At 50.4% G+C, this 14,738-nt stretch overlaps 1 protein-coding gene across 3 annotated transcripts in view; it reads right to left on the minus strand.

Annotated features, from left to right (window-relative positions):
- TRAF3IP1 (TRAF3 interacting protein 1) overlaps nt 452-14,738 on the minus strand; it is a 61,089-nt gene continuing 46,802 nt past the window's right edge. For all 3 annotated transcript variants that reach the window (XM_018040176.1, XM_018040172.1, XM_018040186.1), the window contains 2 exons: nt 3,137-3,360; nt 452-2,292 (listed from right to left, as the gene is read on the minus strand). In XM_018040176.1, coding sequence (XP_017895665.1) covers nt 2,127-2,292; nt 3,137-3,360 — 390 coding nt within the window. In that variant the 3' untranslated portion in view covers nt 452-2,126. The remainder of the gene's footprint in view (nt 2,293-3,136; nt 3,361-14,738) is intronic.

The raw sequence follows: 14,738 nt of genomic DNA on the forward strand, positions 1-14,738 counted from the left end.
TCTCCAAGTTATTTTTTCAACGGTTGATGTATTTCCTTTAAATATAAATGTGTCAGTCCAATCAGCTCAATTGTCTTTAATTAAAATGTCTAAAGTATGACTCCAGTACCTCCTGAAAACTTACATGCCAAAGCAGAGGAAAACATTTAATAATCCTATTTGCATATTTTATCAAAATCATAAATAACAAGATTTATTCATCTGTGTTGAATACAGTCATAACCACATGCAGTGACTTCCTAGGACTTCATGAATGATCATAAAATTCCTGAAAAGTGTTTACCTGCCTTATGTAAGACTCCAATTTAAACAGAAAAGGGGTATCATGAGTGAAAATATAAATTTCCCTGAACTGTCTTCACAGAAAAATAAACTGCATACATGCTGAAGTTTTAAAAATCCATACGCTTTTTTCCAGGCGTGAACTGAACTGCACAACCCCATACACTGATAGAAAAAAACAGGTGATTATTTTTAATGATTTATGTATAAGATAAAAATAAATTTTATGATACAATTTGAGAGACTATTCCATACAAAATTTGACTCACATACAATGTATGCGATTTTTTTGCAACACAAAAACTCTTAGTCTTACATACAAATTCATAAATGGCAGACTTCTTAACCTGATGCAAAACAGGGTCCCTTTGGGGTGGTGGCTGTCACTTGAGTCAGTGGAAAAGAGACTGTGGACATAGGAAGGCCTGGGTAACTGGCACACCTCCCCTCCTCCAATGACGTGTTAATATCTAGTGTCATTTCAGCAAACAGAATTTTATGGTTAACTACAGAAAGGAGAAAAAGACCAGTGTTTCACAATGGCACATCTTAATAATCCAATCTTGAACTTAGCTTCAAAAATCATAGAACGACCTTTGTAACAGATTTATTTTGGAAATTACACTAAAGAAAAACTTAACTGTGCCATCTGTGCTAATCTTTTAAAGAAACAAAACTTTCTCAGGAAATTCTAACATTTAAAATGACACTGCTTGGGTTACATCATAAATAACAGTATCTAGAATACAAGTGTCAGGACCCAGATTTTAAGACCCGTAAGCATGTCTCCAAACAGTGAAATCCTTTATACACAAATATAAGACTTTAGTATTTACAATATTATGTGTAGTGAAAAACCAAATATAAACCATGTTTAAAAAAAAAAACTTTCGCTTTAAAAAAACATTTCTAAAAAATGGTAACATCAAAAAATTCTGCAAATCTGTGCATCCTTTAAAGTTTTCCTTCCGCGGGTTTTTCCTAAGCCATCTGTCTCTGAGGTGCCCAGGTGCTTACACCTGGGCAAAGGGACAGGCCGGGGCCATTGGCCTGAAGAGCAAGCTTTGCTTCTAGAGAGGATGAGGGATCCCGCAGCTGCACTGATGTGCTCGTGGGGAAGCCCAGGGGCTCGATATTGAAAAAAGTGAGGATCCGGCCTATGATACTCTCAGGTCAGAAGAAGCCCGCAAAGGCCACAATCAAATCTCCTTTTTAAATATACGAACTTTTAAGGGCTGGAAAAATAAGCAAACCGTAATAGGGAGCAATAAGAAAATTGCGTTAAGGTACACGCAATGACAGAGAGGTTAAAAACTAGAGTTCATGGGTACCTTATAAAGACACGGGCTGAAATGAACCCTTTGCAAGTGGAAGTAAGCTAAAAATTTAAGTCTCTGCTTTTTGGGCCTCATTGCATTTATAAGGCTCCTGTCAAAACGTGCAGCCAGCCTCACTCGGGGCTTGAGCAGTCCTGTCAGCAGGCTCGGAGTCTGCCGTCTCGAACTCCCACATCCCGGGTGGTCCCAGCACCGCTCGCCCGCTGGACAGACCGGCCCAGGACCGAACAGCTGACGGGAGAGACCAGGCTTGCAGAGAAACATCTCACATCAGCGGCATCTGCAAGAGCCGTTTGTAACTAGCGAGTGTTCCAGCAGAGGAAGGCAGGGAAACACGGTCTCTCCTCTCGAATGTGCCTAAGGTGGTAAAGCTCTGAAAACCAGGAGGATGATGCTGTGAGCTGCTCACCGCCGCCTTTAGACTGAAACCTCACACCGGAAGCGAAATGCCAGCCTCCTCCTTACGCGCAGGCTGAGGGACCCGCTGGAGTCTGCAGCTTTGAGCTCTCACCTCCTGGAACTCAGGTTGATGCTGTACACCATCTTCTGGATCTTCTCCTCGTTCTTCAGGATGTTGGCCTTCACAGCACAGATCTTGTCCTGCTGGTCCCTGACCAGCTGCTCCAGCTCTGCCAGCTCTGCCTTCAGGGGCTCCACGGTGCCGTCCGTGATGCTGCCAGGACACAAGCCGGGGCCCGTGAGGACCTCCCTCCTTTCCCATCTGATGCTTTTCTTTTTGGCCACATCGTCGTCGTGCGGCACGTGGGGATCTTAGCTCCCCGACTGGGGACTGAACCCAGGGCCCCTGTGTTGGGAGTGCAGCGTCTTAACCACTGGGTCACCAGGGAAGTCCCTACACTGGCTTCTTGATTAAAACAGTGGAAGGCAACACAAGCAAATTACTCACTGTATCCAAAGGCAGGGAGGGAAGGATAAAAATACAGATGTGCTTTTTCCAAGAAAAAAATTTAAAAGACTTTCAAGTTACAGTCACAAAACTGTGGGGATTTCGATAAGACACATGATAAACATGGTATCCAAACTGCAAAGTTTCCTGCCTTTTGTATGTCTAAATCTCGGGATTCCACACTGAATGTAGATTTTTCCTAGCTGCTACAGAGAAATGCATGTTAGGTTGCGAATGAAGAAGCAATGTACTTTCCTTGGGGGGGGGAGGTAAGAAAGAGGATTGAGAGGGGAGGTCTCCCCCCTTCCAGTCCCCCACCCCCTTACCCACCCTCCCCCGCCCCCCTCCACCGACCTCCCCGCCAGCCTCTGCTCCTGCTGCAGGGCCTCCACTTGCTGCCTAGGACTGTTTGCCCCTGTCTACCCCCCCCCGAACCCCCGTCCGACCCCCCCCCACCCTCCCCCCACCTCTGCTCCTGCTGCAGGGCCTGGCGTGCTGCCCTGGGCTGTGTCTCCCCTTCCCTCCCGCCCCTTCCCCACCCCCCCACCTCTGCTCCTGCTGCTGTGCCTCCACTTGCTGCCCTGGGCTATGTCTCCCCCTCCCTCCCCACCTCTGTTCCTGCTGCAGGGCCTCGGCGTGCTGCTGGCTCTCAGCGCGCCACAGCTGCAGCTCATTCTGCATGGCGTCCACGTCCTCCTGGATGTAGTCCATGATCTTGCCCAGGGGAAGGGCGCTCCGGCACAGGGTCTGGATGGACACCCGGAGCTTCTCTATCTCCTTGGAGACGATGTCCTTCTCCTTCTTCCAGGCCGACTCGAAGACGAGCAGCTTCTCCTGCGAGGAGTGTGAAGGGAGAGGAGCACCCTCACTCCTGAGGGCGGAGGGGCGCGGGCGCAGGGTCGGCGCAGGCGTGGACCCGCTGGACTGCAGACAGGGCTTCACGCCCGTGACCCCAAGGCTCAATCAGCAGCGCCCCGCGAGGGCCTGTACAGTAAGATCTTATCTCCCAGGGGACCGGAGACCTATAGCTGTTCTCGTTACAAGAGCTCAGGCAGGGGCATAGAGGACAGTCCCCAAAGGAAAGGGTACCTGGGGTGCATGTCACTCCCTGAGGGCCCCACCTCCCCACTTCACAGGGCTGCAGCCCCGCCTGCCCGAGCGCCTGCCCGAGCGAAAGATAACCTGCCCAGCAGAGGAGGGGAGGGGAGGGGAGGACCACCACAGAGGGAGGAGCCAGAGTGTGTGGACGGAGGGCGTGGCCGGGGCACCATGGGGCAGCAGGGGAGGCTGGGGCCGTGGGGCCTGGGGCCTGGGGCCGTGGAGCAGGGTCAGTGGCAGAGGGGCTCACACGGCCGCTGCTGAAGGAGGAGAGGAGGGAGGCAACCGGAGACCTTCACTCGGTTTTGGCCAGGGGTTCTTGGGCTCTTTGACACAAGCAATACCTAGAATTCCCTTTGTATGAGACTTTACCACTGACATCTCTGAATCTCAAGAACCAACAGGCATCTTGGCTTGGAGACCTTTCCTGGGGAAATTAACACTTCAGGAACCCCCCTGCCCCGGTGCTCCCACTCCACACAGGCTGACTACATGCCCCTGCTTTTCCCACGGACAGCAGGAGTCAGATGCATTGAGTCATGACTGACCAGCTCCTTTTATTTCTAGACTAGTTCAACGAACCGACACATAATCGCTCCTGTCACTTCTAACCTGGTTTTAGACCGAGAGCCCAGAGGGCAGGAACCTGCGTCTGGTCCACGTCAGTGCTCCTTAAATACCTGCCACATGAACAGACGAAGTGAGTAAGAGACTCACGTGTCAAGATTTGAGCCCCACTGTGTTCTGGCCTCTAGCAAACGCGTGGGAAGCCTTAACACAATGCCTGGCACACTGGAGCATTTAACAAATAGGACTGCAAACAGAAGGCAGAGCTCACGGAACTAGTAAGTGAGCTCTGCAAGGTTGCGGGACACCAGATGAACATACAGAAATGAACTGTTCCCATTTGCTGGCAATGAACACACGGCTACCAAAGTTAAAAATACATCACCATCTATGCTGCTGCTGCTGCTAAGTCACTTCAGTCATGTTCGACTCTGTGCGACCCAATAGACGGCAGCCCACCAGGCTCCCCCGTCCCTGGGATTCTCCAGGCAAGAACACTGGAATGGGTTGCCATCTCCTTCTCCAATGCATGAAAGTGAAAAGTCAAAGTGAAGTCGCTCAGTCGTGTCTGACTCGTAGCGACCCCATGGACTGCAGCCCACCAGGCTCCTCCGTCCATGGGATTTTCCAGGCAAGAGTACTGGAGTGGGGTGCCATTGCCTTCTCCTCTCACCATCTATAACTGCTCAGAAAAGAGAAGTACTATTCGTAAATCTAACAAAATATGTATAGAACTTGTGTACTGAAAACTACACAACGTGGATAAAACAAATCACAGGAGGTCTAAAGAGAGAGCCACACCCTGTCCGTCAACGGCAAGATTCACACAGTGCAGATGTCAGCTCTCCCCAGATTGACATACAGGTTCAATACAATTCCTATCACAGTCCCAAACGGTTTGTAGATGTGGACCAGATTGTCCTAAGACTTAAACAGAAAGGCACGGGGCCTAGCGTGGCTGAAACATTTTGAAAAAGAAGAAAGACGCGGGAAGCATCAGGCTCCTGATCTCAGGACGTAACAGCAACAGCGCTCAGGACAGTGTGGCCAGGGCAGGGGGGGACACCCAGACCCAGGGGACAGAGCAGGGAGCCCAGGTCCTCCTCACAGACACACCCGCCTGACTTCTGACAAAGGTGCTCTGTCCAGAAGGCTTTCACCACGTGGCACCGCCGCTACTGGGCACGCAGGTAGGACGGGAGCCTGACCGGAGTCTCACACCTTACACAGCGCCTACGCTGGAACGGGCCACGGACCGAGATGCAAAACACAAAACTACACAACCTCTGGGGGAAAACCTAGAGGAAAGTCCTCGGGGTGTGGGGCCAGGTAAATGAACGGTTCTGACTTGACCCCAAAACATGATCAGCTGAAGGAAAAACTGGTGCATGGGCGCTGTCACCACGGAACACGGTCCATGGGCCACAAGCCTGACAGCGTGGGAGGCACACTAGACGGTGAGGGCGTGTGCTCAGCTCACAGGCCCAGCAAGGGGCAGGGCCCAGGGCGCACAGACTCCTGGACAGCAGCAGCAAGCAAGCAATCGAGCTGGAAAACGGACGAAAGAACAGACACTTCACCAAAGACGACACACAGATGCCGAAGCGCACGTGCAAAGACAGGCAAAGCCATTCCCTGCCAAGGAAACGCGGTTCGCAGCACGAGATGGGACCCACACCTATCAGAAACACAGAGACCACGGCAGACGCTGGGAAGGATACAGAGCCTGGACCCCTCATTCCCGGCTGGTGGGAATGCAAAACGCTATAGCTGCTCTGGAAACAGCTTCACCAGGTCTTTAAAACTAACCGTGCAACCGCCATACAAGCCAGCAACTGTTCTCCTGGGCACTGAGCCCGGAGCAGTGAAGTCGTGTGGACGCAAGAGCCTGTGTAGGGTGTTTATGGTAGAAGCTTTGCTCAGAGCAGCCAGACACTGGACACAGCCCAGATGCCCTTCAGGGAACCAAGAGATAAACCGTGCCACACCCACATCACGGAATACTACTTGGCAAGAAAAAGGGAATGAGCTGCTGATTCACACAACAACCTGGATGGACCCGCTGAGAGTTGTGCTGAGTGAAAAAAAGCCAGTCTCAAAATTTACACGCTGCACGATTCCATTTCCGTAACAGTCTCAACAGGATAACACTGTAAAATGGAGACCAGATCAGCAGTCGCCAGGGGTTTGGGACAGGGTGGGGTGGAAGGCAGAGGGTGGGTGTGGTTACAACAGGGCGACAAAGCGGGATCCTCGGGATGCTGGAGATGTCCCGTATCCTGACGGCATCGAGGTCTGCATCCCGGGTGCAACACTGCACTCAGCTTCGTCAGATGTCATCAGCAGGGAGGGCTGAGTAAGCGGTCCCCAGGGTCTCTGTTACCTCTTACAACTACATTTGAATCTACCGTTGTCTCAAAATGACCTCAATTTTTTTAAGAAAACGTAGTGGCTATAAAAGTGCTTTTGAATTAAAATGCTAAGTGACTAAAATTAATCAATACAATGATAAATTACTTCCCAGGAAAAAAATCTGCTGTCCTTATTATACTGACTACTTTATTATGAACTATACAAAAAAGATCTTCATGACCCAGATAACCACGATGGTGTCATCACTCACCTAGAGCCAGATACCCTGAAGTCCGAAGTCAAGTGGGCCTTAGGAACCATCACTATGAACAAAGTGAGTGGAGGTGATGGAATTTCAGCTGAGCTATTTCAAATCCTAAAAATGATGCTATGAAAGTGCTATACTCAATATGCCAGTAAATCTGGGAAACTCAGCAGTGGCCACAGGACTGGAAAAGGTCAGTTTTCATTCCAATCCCAAAGAAAGGCAATGTCAAAGAATGCTCAAACTACCACACAATTACACTCATCTCACATGCTAGTAAAGTAATGCTCAAAATTCTCCAAGCCAGGCTTCAGCAGTACATGAACCATGAACTTCCAGATGTTCAAGCTGGATTTAGAAAAGGCACAGAAAACAGAGATCAAACTGCCAACATCTGTTGAATTATCTAAAAAGCAAGAGAGTTCCAGAAAAACATCTACTTCAGCTTCATTGACTACACTAAAGCCTTTGACTGTGTGGATGACAACAAACTGCGGAAAATTCTTCAAGAGATGGGAATACCAGAGCACCTGACCTGCCTCTTGAGAAATCTGTATGCAGGTCAGGAAGCAACAGTTAGAACTGGACATGGAACAACAGATTGGTTCCAAATAGGAAAAGGTGTACATCAAGGCTCTATATTGTCACCCTGCTTATTTAATTTATATGCAGAATACATCACGTGAAGTGCCGGGCTAGATGAAGCACAAGCTGGAATCAAGGTTGCCAGGAGAAATATCAATAACCTCAGATATGCAGATGACACCACCCTTATGGCAGAAAGCAAAGAAGAACTAAAGAGCCTCTTGATGAAAGTGAAAGAGGAGAGTGAAGAAGTTGGCTTAAACTCAACATTCAAAACACCAAGATCATGGCTTCCAGTCCCATCACTTTATGGCAAATAGATGGGGAAACAATGGAAACAGTAGCTGAGTTTATTTTCTTGGTCTCCAAAATCACTGCAGATGGTGACTGCACCGATGAAATTAAAAGACGCTCGCTCCTTGGAAGAAAAGCTATGACCAACTTAGCATATTAAAAAGCAGAGACATTACTTTGCCAACAAAGGTCCATCTAATCAAGGCTATGGTTTTTCCAGTGGTCATGTATGGATGTTAGAGCTGGACCATAAAGAAGCCTGAGTGCCAAAGAACTGATGCCTTTGAACTGTGGTGTTGGAGAAGACTCTTGAGAATCCCTTGGACTGCAAGGAGATCCAACCAGTTCATCCTAAAGGAATTCAGTCCTGAATATTCATTGGAAGGACTGATGCTGAAACTGAAACTCCAATCGTTTGGCCACCTGATGTGAAGAGCTGACTCATCTGAAAAGACCCTGATGCTGGGAAAGACTGAAGGCAGGAGGAGAAGGGGACGACAGAGGATGAGATGGTTGGATGGCATCCCCGTCTCGATGGACATGAGTTTGAGCAAGCTCTGGGAGTTGGTGATGGACAGGGAGGCCTGGTGTGCTGCAGCCCGTGGGGTCGCAAAGAGTCAGGCATGACTAAGCAACTGAACTGAACTTTATTATAGGGATGATATTGACGACTGACTTAATTGAGACATTTAAAATTCTACTTAAAACCACTCCTGATGATACGAAGTAATTCCTATGTATCTGGCATCGTGCAGGACAGAGAACTCAGGACCGGGACAAACGCGCACAGTAGCTGCTAAGCTCAGCGAGCCCCGCCTGGGACAGCGCACCCGGGGCGGAGGTGGGGGGGAGGTGGGCTGCCAGCCTCCACCAGGATTCTGTGTTGGCACCAACTGCCACCGGGGACGCACATTGTGAAGGTCACAGTCGTACTGTTGAGAGGTTAAGGACTTTTAACACAAGATTGGGTAGGATTATGATAGCTGGGAGAGGCTTTTCCTATTGCTGCAAAATATCAAGATTCTGGCATTTTTCAAGCTCTCACGTAAGGCGGCGGCGGCAGGTAGAGCGGGTAAGTCAAGGCTGACTCTGTGCTTTTAAAAGCGCCCCCACTGACGACAGGCTCTGAGTTACACGCAGTTTGTTCTGCTGTATCAGCAACTTTCCAAACAAGCAACCATTATAGACCCCGGTTTTATAGACTTTTAATATGTACAGTAAAATCTGAGAATCCACCACTGTACTCACCACATAGGAATTAGTCATGTGAAATATGCTTAATTTTTGAAAATGGAAGAGAAAAAAAAACCAAGAGAAACTGTATCATTAGCCCAAATAGTGCCTAAAAGCCGCTGGAACGTGGGCGGAATCGGGGGCGGGAGGTGGGCCCGTGAGCGCAGGGGACCCAGCCGGCCTCCCTGCCTCCAAGCTTTACGGCCTCCGCAGCGCGGCCTGACCTCGCCCTGCCTCGGTCTCCTCACAATAAAATGGAAATGCTAATATTTACCCTGCAGGAAAGGATTCGATGGGATAACAAAGCAAGCAGCTCAGTGCCTCGCACACAGTAAACCCTGGGCTAACGGTCGCCGCTGTCATAAAAGTCTCTGGCGCGAAGGACGGGCGCCCGGCCTTGGGGGAGGCTGCAGGTGGTGCTCCTGCAGGCGACACTCGCCTGCTGTGTGGTCAGCGCCAACCCACGTGGCGTCACCTTCCTCCCTGACACGCCGCTTCCTGTCATCACTTTCTAAAACACACACAGCCCACCCCACGAGCCGCGCTCTGGAAGCTCTTCACGGAAAGGCTGAGGCTCTGGGCTCGGAGCTGAGCTGAGACCCGCGGGCGGCACCCCGGCCGTGGCGGGGGCGCTGCAGGTGACGCGGGGACACTCGCCCGCCCCCGGCGCCCTCCTGCCTGCTGCCGGGCGGCTCCCTCCTCGCATGGGCTGCAGACTGTTGACTCAGCTGGTGTCGGGCAGCGGGGACCTCTGGCAAAGCGTTTCCTCGTTTGGCTGGCCACTTCACACACACTTTGGAAGAAGTGACTTTCCAGGATCTTTCAGGGGAACAGGTGCCTCTGGGACTGAGTACTAATTGCATTCGCCACACACATACTTGTCCCCAGAACTGTGGGCATTTAATTGTGTTTATAGTCACTTTTTAAGTTTATAATTATTTATTATAGTAAGTCATACACGTAAAAAGCACTAACCTTAGAGGTTTGTTTCTTTACATTTCAACACAAGGCTTCAGGAGAAGGTACTGTCGTTAAAATAATGCTGCAAACCCTGACCTGCAGGTCTCGCCAGAATCTCTCAGGAGCGGGGTCAGGCACAGCACTGCCCTCTACTCGGTCGCTGATCTGAGGGGTCCTGGGCCCTCCTGGAAGAGCTCTGCCCCACGTTAAGCAAACCAAATAAACAATGGCCTGATGAATCTAGGAGGGGACAATAAATCAGAGCGTGCGGGCATCTACTTTAAATAGTATGCTCCCCCATGACCTCAGGAAGTGATTCATATACAGCCTGTCAGAAGCTCCTCTTCTTCCTAAACCGAGGAATGCTTGCACCCAACCAACCGAGGAAAGCAGAGACCCCCCAGGAGGACTATTCTGAGGGTCCTGTCCACCCGGAGACACGTTCGTCATCAGACTTCTCTGCAAAGCACATGTTCATGTCTGGTGTGGGTCAAACGGAACACATGGGAAAACGGTCTGGAACCAAACACTTCAACGTTTAACATACAGGAAACCACCAAAGACAGAACTGCACAGTTTGAGAGAACAACACGGTGCCACCTGCAGCCAGCGGCTGCGTCAGGAGAGCAAACCCTGCCAGGGCCCCCAGAGCCCGAGGTGCCGCTGCCGGCTCGAGTCCCGGGTCTGCGTGACCAGCTCTGCTGTTCGCATATCCGCCTGCCTGTTCCACGTGCGCAGGACGGATGGAAGGAATCTCTCTCACACACACACACACACACACACACACACACACACACACACACACACACACTCTCTCTCTCACGTTTCCACGTGTGTCGGCCTCTGTCCCTCAGCACGGCTGAGTGGCAACGTGACCGTATGAATACACGACGCACCCATCCACTGCTGTGCTGGTGGACACGCGGTGGTTCTTGGCCTGGGGCACGACAGACCACACGGCTCTGAGCCGTCTCACAGGTGTATCCCAGCACACACGCACACAGGACCCTCCAGCACACGGCGAGAAGCGGCACTGCTGGGTCAGCGGTCTTCAGCCGGGTGACGTCCCGGCACAGAGCTTTATGACGTGGTTGCACCAACGTACATCAAGTAGTTTTCACCAGCCAGGACTGTATTTCTGTGCTCTGATGCCAGAACTGGTACCCGTGGGCCCAGATGCCCTGTTTCTTTGGCATGGCGCCCTAGCAAGGTGCTGTGACTATTCTAACTCACCCACATGTGGCACTGAAAAGCTGAAATCTGTAATTAATCTGTCAAGGAATAAAGAGAATAACAGGAAAAACAGCAACAACAACACTGATTCCAACGGTGCTACCACAACCTGACCGCTACAGGTAATGACCGCTGAGCACCAGCAGCAGAGAGAAAGCCACTGCTCCAAGTCAGGGGCATGCTGTTAAAAAACCTTCCAGGTGATTAAAAATCTGCTCACAGGGACTTCCCTTGTGGCCTTGTGGTCCAGTGGTTAAGAATCCGCCTGCCAATGCAAGGGACAGGGGTTCAATCCCTGGTATAGAAGATCCCACACACTGCAGAGCGCCTAAGCCCACTCGCCACAGAACTGCGGAGCCCACACTCTGCAGCTGCTGAAGCCCACATAAACCTGTGGTCGGCAGCAAGAGAACTCACAGCAGTGAGCGGCCCCTGCACCAAACACGAAGAACAGCCCCCGCTCGCCCCATCTAGAGAAAGCCCGGGTGCGGCAACAAAGCCCCGGGCAGCCGAAAAAAAAAAAAAAATCCTGCTCATTGCGGCCACTACCGATAAATAAAACACAAGCATGAAGCCTTTGGAATGCACAGGCGGGAAGCTGTATAGCACGAGGCTAACTCCCAGACTGGATACAGGCAGACCTGGGGTGACATCCTCCCTTTGAGACCGTCTATGTAACCTCAGACACGCTAACTTTTGTGCCTGTTTCCAAACTTAGCAAATGGGGATGACACCTATCTCGCAAGTTCCCGTGAGGATTAAAGGAAGTGACGGATGAAACTCCTTAGGGACAGTAACTGCTGTACTGACGTCAGCTGTTGTTAGAATGATTGTATCGGCTACAGCTGAGAACAACTAATGGGTAAACTTCGACAGCAGAAGAAATGCATATATGGAACCACCCAGCACCTGGTGCAGAGAGAAATCAAAAGATCATTAAGCGTCAGCTACTTCCACAGACATTACTGTCCATGGAAAGGAACAAGGAATGCTCTCGGAAGGCTGTGTGAGTTCACTGCACCTGAAGCCCGAGGTTACTGCACAGAATAGAGAAGACGCAACTTCAGGCAGGTCTTTCTGACTGACCCCAAAATGGAAATAATTTACAGATCATCTTGTCACATGGAAAACAGATCAAAACGACACCAACAGAGCAGGCAACAGGGAAACGTGGAGCTCAGACTCCCAGCTAAAGAGATTCCTTCTCTACTTAAAGGAATGAAAATAAAGAATACATTACTGGCCTAAAACTGGTCCTTTCGAGCATTTTTATGAAAGGCTGCTGCTGCTGCTGCTGCTAAGTTGCTTCAGTCGTGTCCGACTCTGTGCGACCCCATAGACGGCAGCCCACCAGGCTCCCCCATCCCTGGGATTCTCCAGGCAAGAACACTGGAGTGGGTTGTCGTTTCCTTCTCCAGTGCATGAAAGTGAAAAGTGAAAGTGAAGTCGCTCAGTCGTGTCCGACTCTTAGCGACCCCATGGACCGTAGCCTACCAGGCTCCTCCGTCCATGGGACTTTCCAGGCAAGAGTACTGGCATGGGGTGCCATTGCCTTCTCCTTATGAAAGGCTATGACTGCATTTATTCTTTTAGATAAAGCTTTCTCATTTTGGCCGCCCTGCACAGCAAGTGGGACCTCAGTTCCCCAGTCAGGGATCGAGCTGGCGCCCCCTGCACTGGAAGACAGAATCCTGACCAGTGGGCCACCAGGGGAGCTCCTCACAGAGACTTCAGAACGCCCTTCGCCAAATTCCAAAACATCCACTGAACATTTACTGGGTCGGCATTACACTCTTAAGTTAATTTGAGAGAAGTGCCATCTCTATAATATTGAGTTTCCGTGCAGAACACAACGTCTCTCATGACTTCTTCCAAGCCTTTTATATTTCTTAGTAGAATTCTGTGGCTTCTCGATACAGTTACTATAAGCTCTTACTAAACGCACCCATGCTGCGGAAATTTACGTTTTTGCTTCCAGTTCTGGAGGAAGAGCTTGATCCACATTGTTTCCAGCTGGCTATTGCTGACACAGAGGAAAAATACTGACTTTTGTGTATTTATTTTGTCCCTGGCCACCTTACAAATTTTTTAAACATATTTAAAGTTTAAGGGGTTGACTGACTTGGTAGACTGCTATCATCTTCAAACGATGACGACCCCGTCTCCTTTCCAGAACTCAGCCACATTTCTCTTTGCAGCGGCTGGCCCTCCAGAGGGCCTCAGCCAGGTCTCACGTCACATCCTTGCTCCTGAATTCCATGGAGACACCCACAGCCCCGTCCCGCTGTGTAGGATGCTGACTGCTCCATGCAGGACCTCTCCCTCTTGCGGCCAGAAGTACTTTCCTACCCCAGCTCACTGCGAGCTTCCAGTAACAGTGGACACGAATTTTACAGCGCCATTTGTTCTCTCTCTTTCCTTTGTTGCTCTGGGTCTTTGTTGCTGCATGAGAGCGTTCTCTAGTTGCTCCCCGTGAGCGATCCCTACGGTGGTGACCATGAGCTTTGAGGGACGGCTAGGGAACTCGAGCAGAAAGCCATCCTGAGTCTGCAAAGGGAGAGACCACACCTTTGGCGCTGGCTCCACTCCTGGGAAGGCGGAGGGAGGCTGTGAGTACCCGGCGTGGAGCTGCAGCACACAGAGCCGGCAGCGAAGCGGAGGAGTTCTGCAAGGGGCGAGCAGGAAGCAGGAGAGAGTGCACCCAAAGGAGGTGAGCAAGCCTCGGGCCCCCCAGCAGTGCTGGTGGAGTATGCATCTCCCAACTCGGTTAGTAAAGGCGGGAGGGGCTGCTGCTACTTCTGATGGGAGGACAGCAACATAAGGCGCAAGGAACGCGAAAAATCAAGGAAATGCAGCACCACCAGTGTGCTTCCAGTGTGACTGACTCCACAGACACGGGGCTCCGCAAGACAGCCGACAGAGAACCCAAAACAGCTGTTTTAAGGAAGCTTGACGAGCTGCATAAAAAGACAATTCAACAAGTCAGGAAAACAACGCAGGGAAAAATAAGTTTCTCAAGGAGAAACAGAAACTCTGGAGCTGAATAACATAGTGACTGCAATGAAAAATGTGACCAGAGCGTCAACAAAAAAACAGCTCAAGTGGAAGAAGAATGTGAGAAGAGGAAGACAGGACCTTCAAAATTATCCAGTCCAGGCTGGAAAGAGTGAAGAAGCCTATGCAAGCAATGGAGGGAGAAAGGCAGAAAGCTTCCTTAAAGAGAGAGTGGCTGAGAACTTCCTAACTCTGGAAGACATGTGGGCATCCAAGCTCATGAAGCTCACAGGTCATCAGACAAACTTCACTTCAGGAGATCTTGGGCTTCCCAGGTGGCACTCGCGCTGAAGAACCTGCCTACAGGCTCTTTGCAGGAAACATGAGAGATGTGGGTTGGATCCCTGGGTCAGGAAGATCCCATGGAGGAAGGCATGGCAACCCACTCCAGTATTCTTGCCTGGAGAATCCCCATGGATAGAGGAGCCTGGCGGGCTACAGTTCATAGGGTCTCAAAGAGTCACACACAACTGAAGCAACTTATCACACAAGTAAGGAGATCTTCTCTAAGATGTATTATAACTGTCAAAAATCAAAAACAAGGGAGACTCTTAAAAGAGCTGGTAACTTC

This window comes from Capra hircus, chromosome 3 (assembly GCF_001704415.2).
Source record: "Capra hircus breed San Clemente chromosome 3, ASM170441v1, whole genome shotgun sequence".
Taxonomy (NCBI): Eukaryota; Metazoa; Chordata; class Mammalia; order Artiodactyla; family Bovidae; genus Capra; species Capra hircus.